This window comes from Gallinula chloropus, assembly GCF_964237585.1.
Source record: "Gallinula chloropus genome assembly, contig: HAP1_SCAFFOLD_712, whole genome shotgun sequence".
Lineage (NCBI taxonomy): Eukaryota > Metazoa > Chordata > Aves > Gruiformes > Rallidae > Gallinula > Gallinula chloropus.
Genome location: NW_028168470.1, coordinates 1 through 16,976, shown reverse-complemented (window position 1 = coordinate 16,976; position 16,976 = coordinate 1). Strand labels below are relative to the sequence as shown.

Here is a 16,976-nt window from a genome sequence, read left to right as displayed (position 1 = left end):
AACCCCCCCCAAAAGTGGGTGACCCCCCCAAAAAACACCCAGGGGACCCCCGAGACCCCCCCAGGACCCCCCAAAGACCCCCAACCCCCCCCCAAAGACCCCCCAAGGCCCCCCCATCCCTCCATCCCTCACCCATCCCAAGGTCTCCTCAACCTCCTGGACCCCCAAATCTACCACCGAACCCCCCCAAAAGTGGGTGACCCCCCCCCAAACACCCAGGGGACCCCCTGAGACCCCCCAGGACCCCCCCAAAACCCCCCCTGGACCCCTAAGACCCCCCTGGACACCCAAGACCCCCCCCCAGGACCCCCACGTCCCTCCAGCCCCCACCTAACCCAAGGTCTGCTCAACCTCCTGGACCCCCAAATCCACCACTGAACCCCCCCAAAAGTGGGTGACCCCCCCCAAAAACACCCAGAGGACCCCCGAGACCTGCCCAGGACCCCCCCAAGACCCCCCTGGACCCCCAAAACCCCCCCCAGGACCCCCAAGATCCCCCCATCCCTCCATCCCTCACCCAACCCAAGGGGTCCTGAACCCCCCCAGACCCCCAAATCCACCACCAAACCCCCCCCAGGAGTGGGTGACCCCCCCAAAAAACACCCAGGGGACCCCCAAGACACCCCCAGGAACCCCCAACCCCCCCCCAGGACCCCCCAAAACCCCCCCCAGACCCCCAAGGCCCCCCCATCCCTCCATCCCTCACCCAACCCAAGGGGTCCTGAACCTCCTGGACCCCCAAATCCACCACTGAACCCCCCCAAAAGTGGGTGACCCCCCCCAAAAACACCCAGGGGACCCCCGAGACCCCCCCAGGACCCCCCCAAAACCCCCCTGGACCCCTAAGACCCCCCTGGACACCCAAGACCCCCCCCCAGGACCCCCACGTCCCTCCAGCCCCCACCTAACCCAAGGTCTGCTCAACCTCCTGGACCCCCAAATCCACCACTGAACCCCCCCAAAAGTGGGTGACCCCCCCAAAAAACACCCAGGGGACCCCCGAGACCCCCCCAGGACCCCCCAGGACCCCCCAAACCCCCTCCAGACCCCCAAGATCCCCCCCATCCCTCCATCCCTCACCCAACCCAAGGGGTCCTGAACCCCCCCAGACCCCCAAATCCACCACTGACCCCCCCAAAAGTGGGTGACCCCCCCCCAAACACCCAGGGGACCCCTGAGACCCCCCCAGGACCCCCAAAGACCCCCAACCCCCCCCAAAAGACCCCCCCCAGACCCCCAAGCCCCCCCATCCCTCCATCCCTCACCCATCCCAAGGTCTCGGTCTCCTCAACCTCTTAGACCCCCAAATCCACCACCGAACCCCCCAAAAGTGGGTGACCCCCCCCCAAACACCCAGGGGACCCCCAGAGACCCCCCCAGGACCCCCCCAAAACCCCCCCTGGACCCCTAAGACCCCCCTGGACACCCAAGACCCCCCCCCAGGACCCCCACGTCCCTCCAGCCCCCACCTAACCCAAGGTCTGCTCAACCTCCTGGACCCCCAAATCCACCACTGAACCCCCCCAAAAGTGGGTGACCCCCCCAAAAAACACCCAGGGGGACCCCCGAGACCCCCCCAGGACCCCCCCAAGACCCCCTGGACCCCAAAACCCCCCCCAGGACCCCCAAGATCCCCCCATCCCTCCATCCCTCACCCAACCCAAGGGGTCCTGAACCCCCCCAGACCCCCAAATCCACCACCAAACCCCCCCAGGAGTGGGTGACCCCCCAAAAAACACCCAGGGGACCCCAGAGACCCCCCCAGGACCCCCCAAATCCCCCCCCAGGACCCCCCAAAACCCCCTCCAGACCCCCAAGATCCCCCCCATCCCTCCATCCCTCACCCATCCCAAGGTCTCTCCTCAACCTCTTAGACCCCCAAATCCACCACCGAACCCCCCCAAAAGTGGGTGACCCCCCCAAAAAACACCCAGGGGACCCCCGAGACCCCCCCAGGACCCCCCAAATCCCCCCCAGGACCCCTCCCCAAGCCCCCCACCTCTGCCAGCTTCAGCTCCTCCCTGCTGACGTCCTCCAGCGAGGCCTCCAGGAAGTTCATGGCGTAGCGCTCGATGGGCGTCAGCTGCCCCACAGCACCCATGGGTGACCCCAAAAACACCCCCAAGACCCCCCAGGACCCCCCCAAAACCCCTCTGGACCCCAAGACCCCCCCCGAACCCCCAAGACCCCCCTGGACCCCCAAGACCCCCCCCCCTACCCCCAAATCCCTCCAGTTCCCACCCAACCCAAGGGATCGTCAACCTCCTGGACCCCCCAAATCCACCACCAAAGACCCCCCAAGAGTGGGTGACCCCCCCCCCCAAATACCCAGGGGACCCCAAAACCCCCCAGGACCCCCCAAGACCCCCCCCTGGAACCCCAAGACCCCCCCAGGACCCCCAATTCCCCACCTGGGACCCCCAAATCCCTCCAGCTCCCACCCAGCCCAAGGCTCCTCAACCTCCTGGACCCCCCACATCCACCACCAAAGACCCCCAAAAGTGGGTGACCCCCCCAAATACCCTGGGGACCCCCAAAACCCCCAGGACCCCCCCCTGTGGAACCCCAAGACCCTCCTGGAACCCCAAGACCCCCCTGGACCCCCAAGACCCCCCCACACACCCCCAAATCCCTCCAGTTCCCACCCAACCCAAGGGCTCCTCAACCACCTGGACCCCCCAGATCCACCACCAAAGACCCCCCAAGAGTGGGTGACCCCCCCCCAAATACCCAGGGGACCCCCAAGACCCCCCCTGGAACCCCAAGACCCCCCCAGGACCCCCAATTCCCCACCTGGGACCCCCAAATCCCTCCAGCTCCCACCCAACCCAAGGGCTCCTCAACCTCCTGGACCCCCAAATCCACCACCAAAGACCCCCCAAGAGTGGGTGACCCCCCCCCAAACACCCAGGGGACCCCCAAAACCCCCCAGGACCCCCCAAGACCCCCCCCTGGAACCCAAAACCCCCTTAGGACCCCCCCCGAACCCCAAATCCCTCCAGCTCCCACCCAACCCAAGGGATCCTCAACCTCCTGGACCCCCCAAATCCACCACTAAAGACCCCCCAAGAGTGGGTGACCCCCCCCAAATACCCAGGGGACCCCCAAGACCCCCCCTGGACCCCCCCTGGAACCCCAAGACCCTCCTGGAACCCCAAACCCCCCCCTGGACCCCCCCTGAACCCCCAAATCCCTCCAGCCCCCACCCAGCCCAAGGGCTCCTCAACCTCCTGGACCCCCCAAATCCACCACCAAAGACCCCCCAAGAGTGGGTGACCCCCCCCCAAACACCCCAGGGGACCCCCAAAACCCCCCAGGACCCCCCAAGACCCCCTCCTGGAACCCCAAAACCCCCCCTAGGACCCCCCTGGACCCCCAAATCCCTCCAGCCCCCACCCAACCCACATTCTCCTCAACCTCCTGGACCCCCAAATCCACCACCAAAGACCCCCCAAGAGTGGGTGACCCCCCCCCCAAATACCCAGGGGACCCCCAAAACCCCCCCTAGACCCCTACCTGGATCCCCAAGACCCCCCCTGGAACCCCAAGACCCCCCCTAGGACCCCCCCTGGACCCCCAAATCCCTCCAGCTCCCACCCAACCCAAGGGCTCCTCAACCTCCTGGACCCCCCAAATCCACCACCAAAGACCCCCCAAGAGTGGGTGACCCCCCCCCAAATACCCAGGGGACCCCCAAGACCCCCCCCTGGACCCCCCAAGACCCCCCCAGGACCCCCAAGACCCCCCCAAATCCCCCACTCCAAGTCCTCATGAACCTCCCAGACCCACCAACTCCCTTCCAGACCCTCCTGGACCCCCAAATCCCCCCAGGGACCCCCCAAACCCACCCCAAAACACCCCCCAGCCTCCTCTGGACGCCCAAGACCACCAGGACCCCCCCCAAAATCCCCCCCAGACCCCCCAAGACCCCCCCAAATCCCCCACCCCAAGTCCTCATGAACCTCCCAGACCCACCAACTCCCTTCCAGACCCTCCTGGACCCCCAAATCCCCCCCGGGACCCCCCAAACCCACCCCAAAACACCCCCCCAGCCCCCTGTGGACCCCCAAGACCCCCCAGAACCCCCCCAAAGACCCCCCAAGACCCCCCCAAATCCCCCTACTCCAAGTCCTCATGAACCTCCCAGACCCACCAACTCCCTTCCAGAACCTCCTGGCCCCCCAAATCCCCCCGGGACCCCCCAAACCCACCCCAAAACACCCCCCCAGCCCCCTGTGGACCCCCAAGACCCCCAGAACCCCCCCAAAGACCCCCCAAGACCCCCCCAAATCCCCCACCCCAAGTCCTCATGAACCTCCCAGACCCACCAACTCCCTTCCAGACCCTCCTGGACCCCCAAATCCCCCCTGGGACCCCCCGAACCCACCCCAAAACACCCCCCCAGACCCCTGTGGACCCCCAAGACCCCCCAGGGACCCCCCCAAAGACCCCCCAAATCCCCCACCCCAAGTCCTCATGAACCTCCCAGACCCACCAACTCCCTTCCAGACCCTCCTGGCCCCCCAAATCCCCCCCGGGACCCCCCGAACTCACCCCAAAACACCCCCCCAGCCCCCTGTGGACCCCCAAGACCCCCAGAACCCCCCCAAAGACCCCCCAAGACCCCCCCAAATCCCCCACCCCAAGTCCTCATGAACCTCCTGGACCCACCAACTCCCTTCCAGACCCTCCTGGCCCCCCAAATCCCCACAAAGACCCCCTGAACCCACCCCAAAACACCCCCCCAGCCCCCTGTGGACCCCCAAGACCCCCAGAACCCCCCCAAAGACCCCCCAAGACACCCCCAAAAATCCCCCACTCCAAGTCCTCATGAACCTCCCAGACCCACCAACTCCCTTCCAGACCCTCCGGCCCCCCCAAATCCCCCCTGTGACCCCCCGAACCCACCCCAAAACACCCCCCCGGACCCCTCTGGACCCCCAAGACCCCCGAAGCCCCCCCAAAATCCCCCCCAGACCCCCGAAAGACCCCCCAAGACACCCCCAAATCCCCCACCCCAAGTCCTCGTGAACCTCCCAGACCCACCAACTCCCTTCCAGACCCTCCTGGCCCCCCAAATCCCCCCTGGGACCCCCCAAACCCACCCCAAAACACCCCCCCAGCCCCCTGTGGACCCCCAAGACCCCCGAAGCCCCCCCAAAATGCCCCCCAGACCCCCCCACCTGCTCGACCAGGGCAGCAATCTCCTGCTCAGCCTTGGAGAGCTCCTCCTCGGGCTCGGGGCCGCCGCGCTCGTCCTCGGGGCTGAGGCTCTCGCTGAACTCCGCCATGGCGGCCACGTGCTCCGCGCGCGCCTGCGACGCCGCCCGGATGTCCTCGGGGTCCTCGGCCCCGCAGAGAGCCTGGGGACACCAGGGTAGGGGGAGTCAGGGGACATCTGGGGACATTGGGGGGCACTGGGGACACTGGGGACACCAGGGCAAGGGGGGGTCAGGGGACATCTGGGGACATTGGGGGGCACTGGGGACACTGGGGACACCAGGGTAGGGGGGAGTCAGGGGACATTGGGGGGCACTGGGGACACTGGGGACATCTGGGGACACCAGGGAAGGGGGTTCAGGGGACATGTGGGGACATTGGGGGGCACTGGGGACACTGGGGACATCGGGGCAGGGGGGGTCAGGGGACATCTGGGGGCACCAGGGGCATGGGAGGCACTGGGGACACCAGGGCAGGGGGGGTCAGGGGACATCTGGGGACATTGGGGGGCACTGGGGACACTGGGGACACCAGGGCAAGGGGGGGTCAGGGGACATCTGGGGGGCACCAGGGGCATGGGGGGCACTGGGGACACCAGGGCAAGGGGGGTCAGGGGACATTGGGGGGCACCAGGGGCATGGGAGGCACTGGGGACACTGGGGACACCAGGGCAGAGGGGTCAGGGGACATCTGGGGACATTGGGGGGCACTGGGGACACTGGGGACATCTGGGACACTGGGGACACCAGGGCAGGGGGGTCAGGGGACATTGGGGGACACCAGGGACACTGGGGACATCTGGGGACATTGGGGGGCACTGGGGACATCGGGGACACTGGGGGACACTGGGGACACTGGGGGACATCAGGGGCATGGGGGACACCAGAGGACACTGAGGACACCAGGGTAGGGGGGGTCAGGGGACATCTGGGGGGCACCAGGGACACTGGGGACATCGGGGACACTGGGGACACCAGGGCAAGGGGGGGTCAGGGGACATTGGGGGGCACTGGGGACACTGGGGACATCTGGGACACTGGGGACACCAGTGACATGGGGGACATGAGGGACATCAGGGACACTGGGGGACACTGGGGGACATCAGGGGCATGGGGGGCACTGGGGACACTGGGGACACCAGGGCAGGGGGGGTCAGGGGACATCTGGGGACATTGGGGGGCACTGGGGACACTGGGGACATCTGGGACACTGGGGACACCAGGGCAGGGGGGGTCAGGGGACATTGGGGGGCACCAAGGGCATGGGGGACATGGGGGACACCAGGGACACTGGGGGACACTGGGGACATCAGGGATATCTGGGGACACCAGGGCAGGGGGGGTCAGGGGACATCTGGGGACAGTGGGGGGCACTGGGGACACCAGGAACATCTGGGACACTGGGGACATCAGGGCAAGGGGGGGTCAGGGGACATCTGGGGACACTGGGGGGCACTGGGGACACTGGGGACACCAGGGCAGGGGGGGTCAGGGGACATCTGGGGGCACCAGGGGCATGGGGGACACTGGGGACACCAGGGCAGGGGGGGTCAGGGGACATCTGGGGACATTGGGGGGCACCAGGGGTCTTGGGGACATCAGGGACATGGGGGACACTGGGGGGTGACTCAGGGGGGGAGGTGACACAGGGGGGGAGGTGACACAGGGGGGGATGTGACACAGGGGGGGGAGGTGACACGGCGGGGAGGTGACACAGGGGGGGAGGTGACACAGGGGGGGAGGTGACACCGGGGGGGGATGTGACACAGGGGGGAGGTGACACAGGGGGGAGGTGACACATGAGGGAGGTGACACAGGAGGGGAGGTGACACAGGGGGGGAGGTGACACAGGGGGGAGGTGACACAGGGGGGGATGTGACACAGGGGGGAGGTGACACAGGGGGAGGTGACTCAGGGGGGAGGTGACACCAGGGGGGGAGGTGACACAGGGGGGAGGTGACACCAGGGGGGGAGGTGATACAGGGGGGGATGTGACACAGGGGGGGAGGTGACACAGGGGGGAGGTGACACAGGGGGGAGGTGACACAGGGGGGAGGTGACACGGGGGAGGTGACACAGGGGGGGATGTGACACAGGGGGGGAGGTGACAGGGGTGACCCCACCTGCTCCAGGATGTGTGTGCGCCGGGTGGCCGCCGGGTCCTCGTCCTCGTCGGGGGGGACGTCCCCATCCCTGTCCCTGTCCTTGTCCTTGTCCCTGTCCCTGTCGGGGTCCCGGCGCCCCGATTCCTCAGGGACCATGTCAAACAGCTCCCGGATCGTTTGCTGGGGGGGGGACAGTGACAAGGGGGGGGACACACCTCAGGGACCACCCTGAAGCCACCCAGGGGCCCCCAAGGCCACCCAGGTCCCCTCTGGTGCCACTGAGGGCTTGGGATGTGGCGCCGAGGTGGGATCACAGGGGGGTTCCTGGAGGTTGGGGTCTCCATGGGGGGGGTCCAACCGTCTTGGGGACACATCAACTGGGTCCCTTTGGACACTTGGGACCCCCCCAGACCCAAATGTCACCCCCCCTGGACACCAGGACCCTCCCCTGTCACCCCCAAGCCCTTGGGATGTGGCGCCGAGGTGGCACCACCAGGAGGTTCCTGGAGATTGGGGTCTCTATGGGGGGGTCTAAGGGGGTCCCTGGAGACCTGGAGCTCCATAGGGGGGTCCAAGGGTCTTGGGGAGCCACCAACTGGCACCCCCAGACCCAAATGTCACCCCCCCTGGACACCAGAACCCTCCTTGATGCCACCAAGGTCTTGGGATGTGGCGCCGAGGTGGCATCACAGGGGGGTTCCTGGAGGTTGGGGTCTCCATGGGGGGGTCCAAGGGGGTCCCTGGAGCCCTAAAGCTCCATGGGGGGGGGTCACAGGGTCTTGGGGACCCATCAACTGGCACCCCCAGACCCAAATGTGTCCCCCCCAGACCCCAGGACCACACTGAACCCCTTGAGATGTGGCTCCGAGGTGGGATCACAGGGGGGTTCCTGGAGATCGGGGTCTCCAGGGGGGGGTCCCAGGGTGCTGGTGACCCCCCAGGTGGGACCCCCTGGGACCCCCCCCTCACCTGCTTGAAGTAGGCGGTGGTGAAGTTGCCCCCCTCGATGGCCATGTCCCCCAGCATCCTCTTCTGGTTGGCCTTCTTCAGGATGTTCTCCTCCACCGTCCGCTCGCTGATCAGCCTGGGGGTGGGGGGGAGAGGTGAGCAGGGACCCCCTGGAGATGAGCCAGGAGATCCCAAGGCCATCTGGAGATGATCCAGGAGATCCCAAGATCATGGGAGATGATCCATGAGAAGAAGATCCCAAGGCCATGGACCATCTGGAGATGATCCAGGAGATCCCAAGACCATCTGGAGATGATCCAGGAGATCCCAAGGCCATGAAAGAACCCCTGGAGATGATCCAGGAGATCCCAAGACCATCTGGAGATGATCCAGGAGATCCCAAGGTCATGGAAGAACCCCTGGAGATGATCCAGGAGATCCCAAGGCCATGGAAGATGCTCCATGAGGATGCTCCATGAGGAGATCCCAAGCCATGTGAGATGGTCCCTGAGGAGCAGCCCCCCCGGAGATGCCCCCTGAGGAGACCCCAAAGCCATGGGAGATGCTCCCTGAGGAGACCCCAAAGCCATGGGAGATGCTCCCCGAGGAGAAGACCCCAAGGCCATGGAAGATGCTCCATGAGGAGATCCCAAGGCCATAGAAGATGCTCCCTGAGGATGCTCCATGAGGAGACCCCAAAGCCATGGGAGATGCTCCACGAGGATGATCTATGAGGAGACCCCAAGACCATGGAAGATGCTCTAGAGGAGATCCCAAGGCCATGGAAGATGCTCCCTGAGGAGACCCCAAAGCCATGGGAGATGCTCCCCAAGGAGAAGACCCCAAGACCATGGGAGATGCTCCATGAGGAGACCCCAAAGCCATGGGAGATGCTCCATGAGGAGACCATGGGAGATGCTCCATGAGGAGACCCCAAGACCATGGAAGATGCTCCACAAGGAGAAGATCCCAAGGCCATGGAAGATGCTCCATGAGGAGACCCCAAACCCATGGGAGATGCTCCCTGAGGAGACCCCAAACCCATGGGAGATGCTCCCTGAGGAGACCCCAAGACCATGGAAGATGCTCTATGAGGAGACCCCAAGACCATGGAAGATGCTGAGGAGACCCCAAAGCCATGGGAGATGCTCTATGAGGAGACCCCAAGACCATGGGAGATGCTCCATGAGGAGACCCCAAAGCCATGGGAGATGCTCCCTAAGGATGCTCCCTGAGGAGACCCCAAAGCCATGGAAGATGCTCCCTGAGGAGACCCCAAACCCATGGAAGATGCTCCATGAGGAGATCCCAAGGCCATGGAAGATGCTCCCTGAGGAGACCCCAAAGCCATGGGAGATGCTCCCTGAGGAGACCCCAAAGCCATGGGAGATGCCCCATGAGGAGACCCCAAAGCCATGGGAGATGCCCCATGAGGAGACCCCAAAGCCATGGGAGATGCTCCATGAGGAGACCCCAAAGCCATGGGAGATGCTCCATGAGGAGATCCCAGAGCCATGGGAGATGCTCCCTGAGGAGACCCCAAAGCCATGGGAGATGCTCCCTGAGGAGACCCCAAAGCCATGGCAGATGCTCCCTGAGGAGATCCCAAGACCATGGCAGATGCTCCATGAGGAGAAGACCCCCCTGTCCCCCCCCATACCGGTAGATGTGGACGTCCCTGGTCTGGCCGATGCGGTGGCACCGGTCCTGGGCCTGGGCGTCCATGGTCGGGTTCCCAAGACCATGGAAGATGCTCCATGAGGAGATCCCAGAGCCATGGGAGATGCTCCCTGAGGAGACCCCAAAGCCATGGGAGATGCTCCAGGGAGAAAAGACCCCAAGACCATGGGAGATGCTCCAGAAGGAGAAGACCCCAAGACCATGGGAGATGCTCTATGAGGAGAAGATCCCAAGGCCATGGAAGATGCTCCATGAGGATGACCCATAAGGAGACCCCAAAGCCATGGAAGATGCTCCATGAGGAGATCCCAAGACCATGGGAGATGCTCCCTGAGGAGATCCCAAAGCCATGAGAGATGCTCTACAAGGAGAAGACCCCAAGACCATGGAAGATGCTCCATGAGGATGATCCCTGAGGAGACCCCAAAGCCATGGAAGATGTTCCATGAGGAGACCCCAAAGCCATGGAAGATGCTCCATGAGGAGCAGCCCCTCCTGGAGATGATCCATGAGGAGACCCCAAGACCATGGAAGATGCTCTAGGGGAGACCCCAAAGCCATGGGAGATGCTCCACAAGAAGACCCCAAGACCATGGAAGATGCTCCCTGAGGAGACCCCAAAGCCATGGGAGATGCCCCCTGAGGAGAAGACCCCAAAGCCATGGAAGATGCTCTATGAGGAGACCCCAAAGCCATGGGAGATGCCCCATGAGGAGACCCCAAAGCCATGGAAGATACTCCATGAGGAGCAGCCCCCCCTGGAGATGCTCCATGAGGATGATCCCCAAGGAGATCCCGAAGCCATGGGAGATGCTCTATGAGGAGATCCCAAAGCCATGGGAGATGCTCCATGAGGAGATCCCAAAGCCATGGGAGATGCTCCCTGAGGAGACCCCAAAGCCATGGGAGATGCTCCATGAGGAGATCCCAAGACCATGGAAGATGCTCTATGAGGAGATCCCAAAGCCATGGGAGATGCTCCCTGAGGAGATCCCAAAGCCATGGCAGATGCTCCATGAGGAGATCCCAAGACCATGGAAGATGCTCTATGAGGAGACCCCAAGACCATGGGAGATGCTCTATGAGGAGACCCCAAAGCCATGGCAGATGCTCCATGAGGAGATCCCAAAGCCATGGAAGATGCTCTATGAGGAGATCCCAAAGCCATGGAAGATGTTCCAACAGGAGACCCCAAAGCCATGGAAGATGCCCCCTGAGGAGACCCCAAGACCATGGCAGATGCTCCCTGAGGAGACCCCAAAGCCATGGGAGATGCTCCCTGAGGAGACCCCAAGACCATGGAAGATGCTCCATGAGGAGAAGATCACAAGACCATGGAAGATGCTCTATGAGGAGACCCCAAGACCATGGAAGATGCTCCATGAGGAGATCCCAAAGCCATGGGAGATGCTCCATGAGGAGAAGATCACAAGACCATGGAAGATGCTCTATGAGGAGATCCCAAAGCCATGGAAGATGTTCCAACAGGAGACCCCAAAGCCATGGGAGATGCTCCATGAGGAGACCCCAAAGCCATGGGAGATGCTCCCTGAGGAGACCCCAAGACCATGGAAGATGCTCCATGAGGAGACCCCAAAGCCATGGGAGATACTCCATGAGGAGCAGCCCCCCCTGGAGATGCTCCATGAGGATGATCCCCGAGGAGATCCCGAAGCCATGGGAGATGCTCTATGAGGATGATCCATGAGGAGATCCCAAGACCATGGAAGATGCTCCATGAGGAGACCCCAAAGCCATGGAAGATGCTCCATGAGGAGACCCCAAGACCATGGAAGATGCTCCATGAGGAGCAGCCCCCCCCTGTCCCCCCCGTACCGGTAGATGTGGACGTCCCTGGTCTGGCCGATGCGGTGGCACCGGTCCTGGGCCTGGGCGTCCATGGTCGGGTTCCAGTCGCTGTCGTAGAAGACGACGGTGTCGGCGCCGGCCAGGTTGACGCCGACGCCGCCGCTGCGCGTGGACAGGATGAAGCAGAAGATGCGCTTGTCGGCGTTGAAACGCTCCATCAGGGCCTGGGGGGGGGACACGGGGGGACAGGGGGGGGGACACGGTCAGGGGGTGGGGTGGGGGGACATGGGGGTGGGGTGGGGGGACATGGTGGGGGGGTGGGGACATGGGGGTGGCACCCAGGAGACACCGGGATGGCACCGAGGTCTTGGGATGTGGTGATGAGGTGGGATCATAGGGGGGTTCCTGGGGGTTGGGGTGTCCATGGGGGGGCCCAAGGGTCTTGGGGACACATCAACTGGGTCCCTTTGGACACTTGGGAGCCCCCAGACCCAAATGTCACCCCCCCTGGGCGCCAGGACCCTCCCCTGTCACCCCCAAGCCCTTGAGATATGACTCCGAGGTGGCATCACAGGGGGGTTCCTGGAGGTTGGGGTCTCCATGGGGGTGTCCAAGGGGGTCCCTGGAGACCTGAAGTTCCATGGGGGGGTCCAAGGGTCTTGGGGACCCATCAACTGGGTCCCTTTGGACACTCAGGACCCCCCAGACCCAAATATCACCCCCCCTGGACACCAGGACCCTCCTGTGATGCCACCGAGGTCTTGGGATGTGGTGATGAGGTGGGATCATAGGGGGGTTCCTGGAGGTTGGGGTCTCCATGGGGGGGTCCAAGGGGGTCCCTGGAGACCTGAAGCTCCATGGGGTGGGTCACAGGGTCTTGGGGACCCATCAACTGGCACCCCCAGACCCGAATGTCACCCCCCCTGGACACCAGGACCCTCCTGTGATGCCACCAAGGTCTTGAGATGTGGCTCCAAGGTGGGACCGGCAAGAGGTTCCTGGAGACTCAAGAGCCCCATGGGGGTGTCCAAGGGGGTCCCTGGAGACCTGAAGCTCCATGGGGGGGTCCAAGGGTCTTGGGGACCCATCAACTAGGACCCCCAGACCTAAATGTGTCCCCTCCAGACCCCCAAACCCCAAGACCACCTCAAAGCCCTTGAGATGTGGCTCCAGGATGGGACCCCCAGGATGTTCCAGGAGGTTCCAGGAGGTTCATATCCTCTCGGGGTGGTCCAAGGGTCTTGGAGACCCATCAGCTGGCACCCCCAGACCCAAATGTGTCCCCCAGACCCCAGGATCACCCCGAAGCCCTTGAGATGTGGCTCCAGGATGGGACCCCCAGGAGGTTCCAGGATGTTCCTGGAGATCCAGGTCCCCTCGGGGTGGTCCAAGGGCCTTGGAGACCCAACACCTGGGTGCCCCCAGACCCAAATATGTCCCCCCCAGACCCCCAGACCCCAGGACCACCCCGAACTCCTTGAGATGTGGCTCCAAGATGGGACCCCTAGGAAGTTCCTGGACCTCTGGGTCTCCATGGGGTGGTCCAAAGGTCTTGGTGACCCATCCAATTGGCACCCCCAGACCCAAATGTGTCCCCCCCAGACCCCCAGACCCCAGGACCACCCTGAACCCCTTGAGAAGTGGCTCCAGGATGGGACCCCCAGGATGTTCCTGGAGCTCCAGGTCCCCTCAGGGTAGTCCAAGGGCCTTGGAGACCCAACACCTGGGTGCCCCCAGACCCAAATATGTCCCCCCCAGACCCCCAAACCCCAAGACCACCTCAAACCCCTTGAGATGTGGCTGCAGGATGGGACCCCCAGGATGTTCCTGGATGTTCCTGGAGGTTCCAGAATGTTCCTGGAGGTTCCAGGAGCTCCAGATCCCCTCGGGGTGTTCCAAGACCCCCGCTACCCATCCGAACCGATGCAGGTACCCCCCTTATCCCTCCCCCCCCCCCAATTTTGGGTGCCCCCAGACCCCCAAACCCCAGGACCACCTCAAACCCCTTGAGATGTGGCTCCAGGATGGGACCCCCAGGATGTTCCTGGAGCTCTGGGTCTCCATGGGGGGGTCCAAGGGTCTTGGTGACCCATCAACTAAGACCCCCAGACCCAAATGTGTCCCCTAGATCCCAGGACCACCCTGAACCCCTTGAGATGTGGCTCCAGGATGGGACCCCCAGGATGTTCCTGGAGGTTCCTGGAGTTTCCAGGAGGTTCCAGGATGTTCCTGGAGGTTCCAGGAGCTCCAGATCCCCTCGGGGTGTTCCGCGACCCCCACTACCCATCCGAACCGATGCGGGTACCCCCCCTTAACCCTCCCCCCCCCCAATTTTGGGTGCCCCCAGACCCCCAAACCCCAGGACCACCTCAAACCCCTTGAGATGTGGCTGCAGGATGGGACCCCCAGGATGTTCCTGGAGGTTCCATGAGCTCCAGATCCCCTCGGGGTGTTCCAAGACCCCCGCCACCTATCCGAACCGATCCGGGTGCCCCCTCCATCCCTCCCCCCCCCCAATTTTGGGTGCCCCCAGACCCCCAAACCCCAAGACCACCTCAAACCCCTTGAGATGTGGCTGCAGGATGGGACCCCCAGGATGTTCCTGGAGGTTCCATGAGCTCCAGGTCCCCTCGGGGTGGTCCAAGAGCCTTGGTGACCCATCAACTAGGACGCCCAGACCCAAATGTGTCCCCTAGACCCCAGGACCACCCTGAACCCCTTGAGATGTGGCTCCAGGATGGGACCCCCAGGATGTTCCTGGAGGTTCCATGAAGTTCCTGGACCTCTGTGTCTCCATGGGGTGATCCAAGGGCCTTGGAGACCCAACACCTGGGTGCCCCCAGACCCAAATATGTCCCCCCCAGACCCCCAAACCCCAAGACCACCTCAAACCCCTTGAGATGTGGCTCCAGGATGGGACCCCCAGGATGTTCCTGGAGGTTCCTGGAGGTTCCAGGAGGTTCCAGGAGGTTCCAGGAGCTCCAGATCCCCTCGGGGTGTTCCAAGACCCCCGCTACCCATCTGAACCGATCCGGGTACCCCCCTTAACCCCTCCCCCCCCCCCAATTTTGGGTGCCCCCAGACCCCCACACCCCAGGACCACCTCAAACCCCTTGAGATGTGGCTCCAGGATGGGACCCCCAGGATGTTCCTGGAGGTTCCAGGAGCTCCAGATCCCCTCGGGGTGTTCCAAGACCCCCGCTACCCATCCGAACCGATGCGGGTACCCCCCCTTATCCCTCCCCCCCCCCAATTTTGGGTGCCCCCAGCCCCCACCTGCCGCTGCTCGACGCGGGTGCTGCCGTCCAGGCGCAGGTAGAGGTGGCCGTGGTAGGTGAGGAAACGCTCCAGCACGTCCAGCATGCGCGTCATCTGGGTGAAGATCAGCACGCGGTGCCCGCCGGCCTTCAGGCGCCGCAGCGCAGCGGTCCAGCGTCTGCAGCTTCCCTGGGGGGGGGGCACCCATATTGGGGGTGGGGTCACTGATGGGTGGGGGGGGTATTCAGACTGGGGGGGGGTCACTGATGGGTGGGGGGGGTCACTGATGGAGTGGTGGGGGGGTATCCCGCCGGCCTTCAGGCGCCGCAGCAGCGCGTCCAGCGTCTGCAGCTTCCCTGGGGGGGGGCACCCACATTGGGGGGAGGGGGTCACTGATGGGTGGGGGGGTCACTGATGGGTGGGGGGGGTCACTGATGGGTGGGGGGGGGGGGTATCCCGCCGGCCTTCAGGCGCCGCAGCAGCGCGTCCAGCGTCTGCAGCTTCCCTGGGGGGGGGGCACCCATATTGGGGGGGGGGTCACTGATGGGTGGGGGGGGTATTCAGACTGGGGAGGGGTCACTGATGGGTGGGGGGGGTATCCAGACTGGTGGGGGGGGTCACTGATGAGTGGGGGGGTCACTGATGGGTTGGGGGGGGGTATCCCGCCGGCCTTCAGGCGCCGCAGCAGCGCGTCCAGCGTCTGCAGCTTCCCTGGGGGGGGGGCACCCACATTGGGGGGGGGTCACTGATGGGTGGGGGGTGTATCCAGACTGGGGAGGGGGTCACTGATGGGTGGGGGGGGTCACTGATGGGGGGGGGGTATCCAGATCAGCACGCGGTACCCGCCGGCCTTCAGGCGCCGCAGCAGCGCGTCCAGCGTCTGCAGCTTCCCTGGGGGGGGCACCCATATTGGGGGGGGGGTCACTGATGGGTGGGGGGGTATTCAGACTGGGGGAGGGGGGTCACTGATGGGTGGGGGGGTATTCAGACTGGGGGGGGGTCACTGATGGGTGGGGGGGGGTATTCAGACTGGGGGGGGGTCACTGATGGGTGGGGGGGGTATTCAGACTGGGGGGGGGTCACTGATGGGTGGGGGGGGTATTCAGACTGGGGAGGGGGTCACTGATGGGTGGGGGGGGTCACTGATGGGTGTGGGGGGGGGGGGGTATCCCGCCGGCCTTCAGGCGCCGCAGCAGCGCGTCCAGCGTCTGCAGCTTCCCTGGGGGGGGCACCCATATTGGGGGGGGGGTCACTGATGGGTGGGGGGGGCACCCACATTGGGGGGGGGTCACTGATGGGTGGGGGGGGTATCCAGACTGGGGAGGGGTCACTGATGGGTTGGGGGGCACCCAGGGGGTGGGGGTCACTGATGGGTGGGGGGGGTATCCACACTGGGGGGTCACTGATGGGTGGGGCGGGGGGGTATCCAGACTGGGGGGGGGTCACTGATGGTGGGGGGGGCAGCTGGACTGGGGGGGGGTCACTGATGGGTTGGGGGGCACCCACATTGGGGGGGGGTCACTGATGGGTGGGGGGGACACTGAGGGGTGGGGGCAGTGGGTGCTCAGGCTGCTCAGCACCCACTCCAGCACCCATAAAACCCCCCTGTATCCCCCTCCCCTGAGCCCCCCAAGCCCCCCAGAGCCTCCCAAGCCCCCAGCCCCCCCGAGCCCCCTCCCCACCTACCACAGCCCTACAGGATGAGTCACAGGATGGGGTAGTGGGTGCTCAGCACCCACTCAGCACCCATGAGACCCCCCCATATCCCCCTCCCCTGAGCTCCCCAAGCCCCCCAGAGCCTCCCCAAGCCCCCAGCCCCCCCGAGCTCCCTCCCCACCTACCACAGCCCTACAGGATGAGGAACAGGTCAGGGTACTGGGTGCTCAGCACCCACTCCAGCACCCACAAATCCCCCTGTATCCCCCTCCCCTGAGCCCCCCGAGCCCCGCAGCCCCTC

At 64.7% G+C, this 16,976-nt stretch overlaps 1 protein-coding gene across 1 annotated transcript; it reads right to left on the bottom strand.

Annotated features, from left to right (window-relative positions):
• Nucleotides 1-1,999: 1,999 nt before the first annotated feature.
• LOC311204441 (helicase SRCAP-like) lies at nucleotides 2,000-16,867 on the bottom strand (the record flags this gene model as incomplete). The annotated part of the gene is made up of 11 exons (XM_084280867.1): nucleotides 2,000-2,083; nucleotides 5,184-5,363; nucleotides 7,343-7,504; nucleotides 8,294-8,408; nucleotides 11,789-11,985; nucleotides 15,038-15,208; nucleotides 15,284-15,375; nucleotides 15,480-15,524; nucleotides 15,686-15,730; nucleotides 15,866-15,910; nucleotides 16,861-16,867. Coding segments are annotated over 11 exons (1,143 nt in total), but the record flags the coding sequence as incomplete, so codon positions are not given.
• Nucleotides 16,868-16,976: the final 109 nt, after the last annotated feature.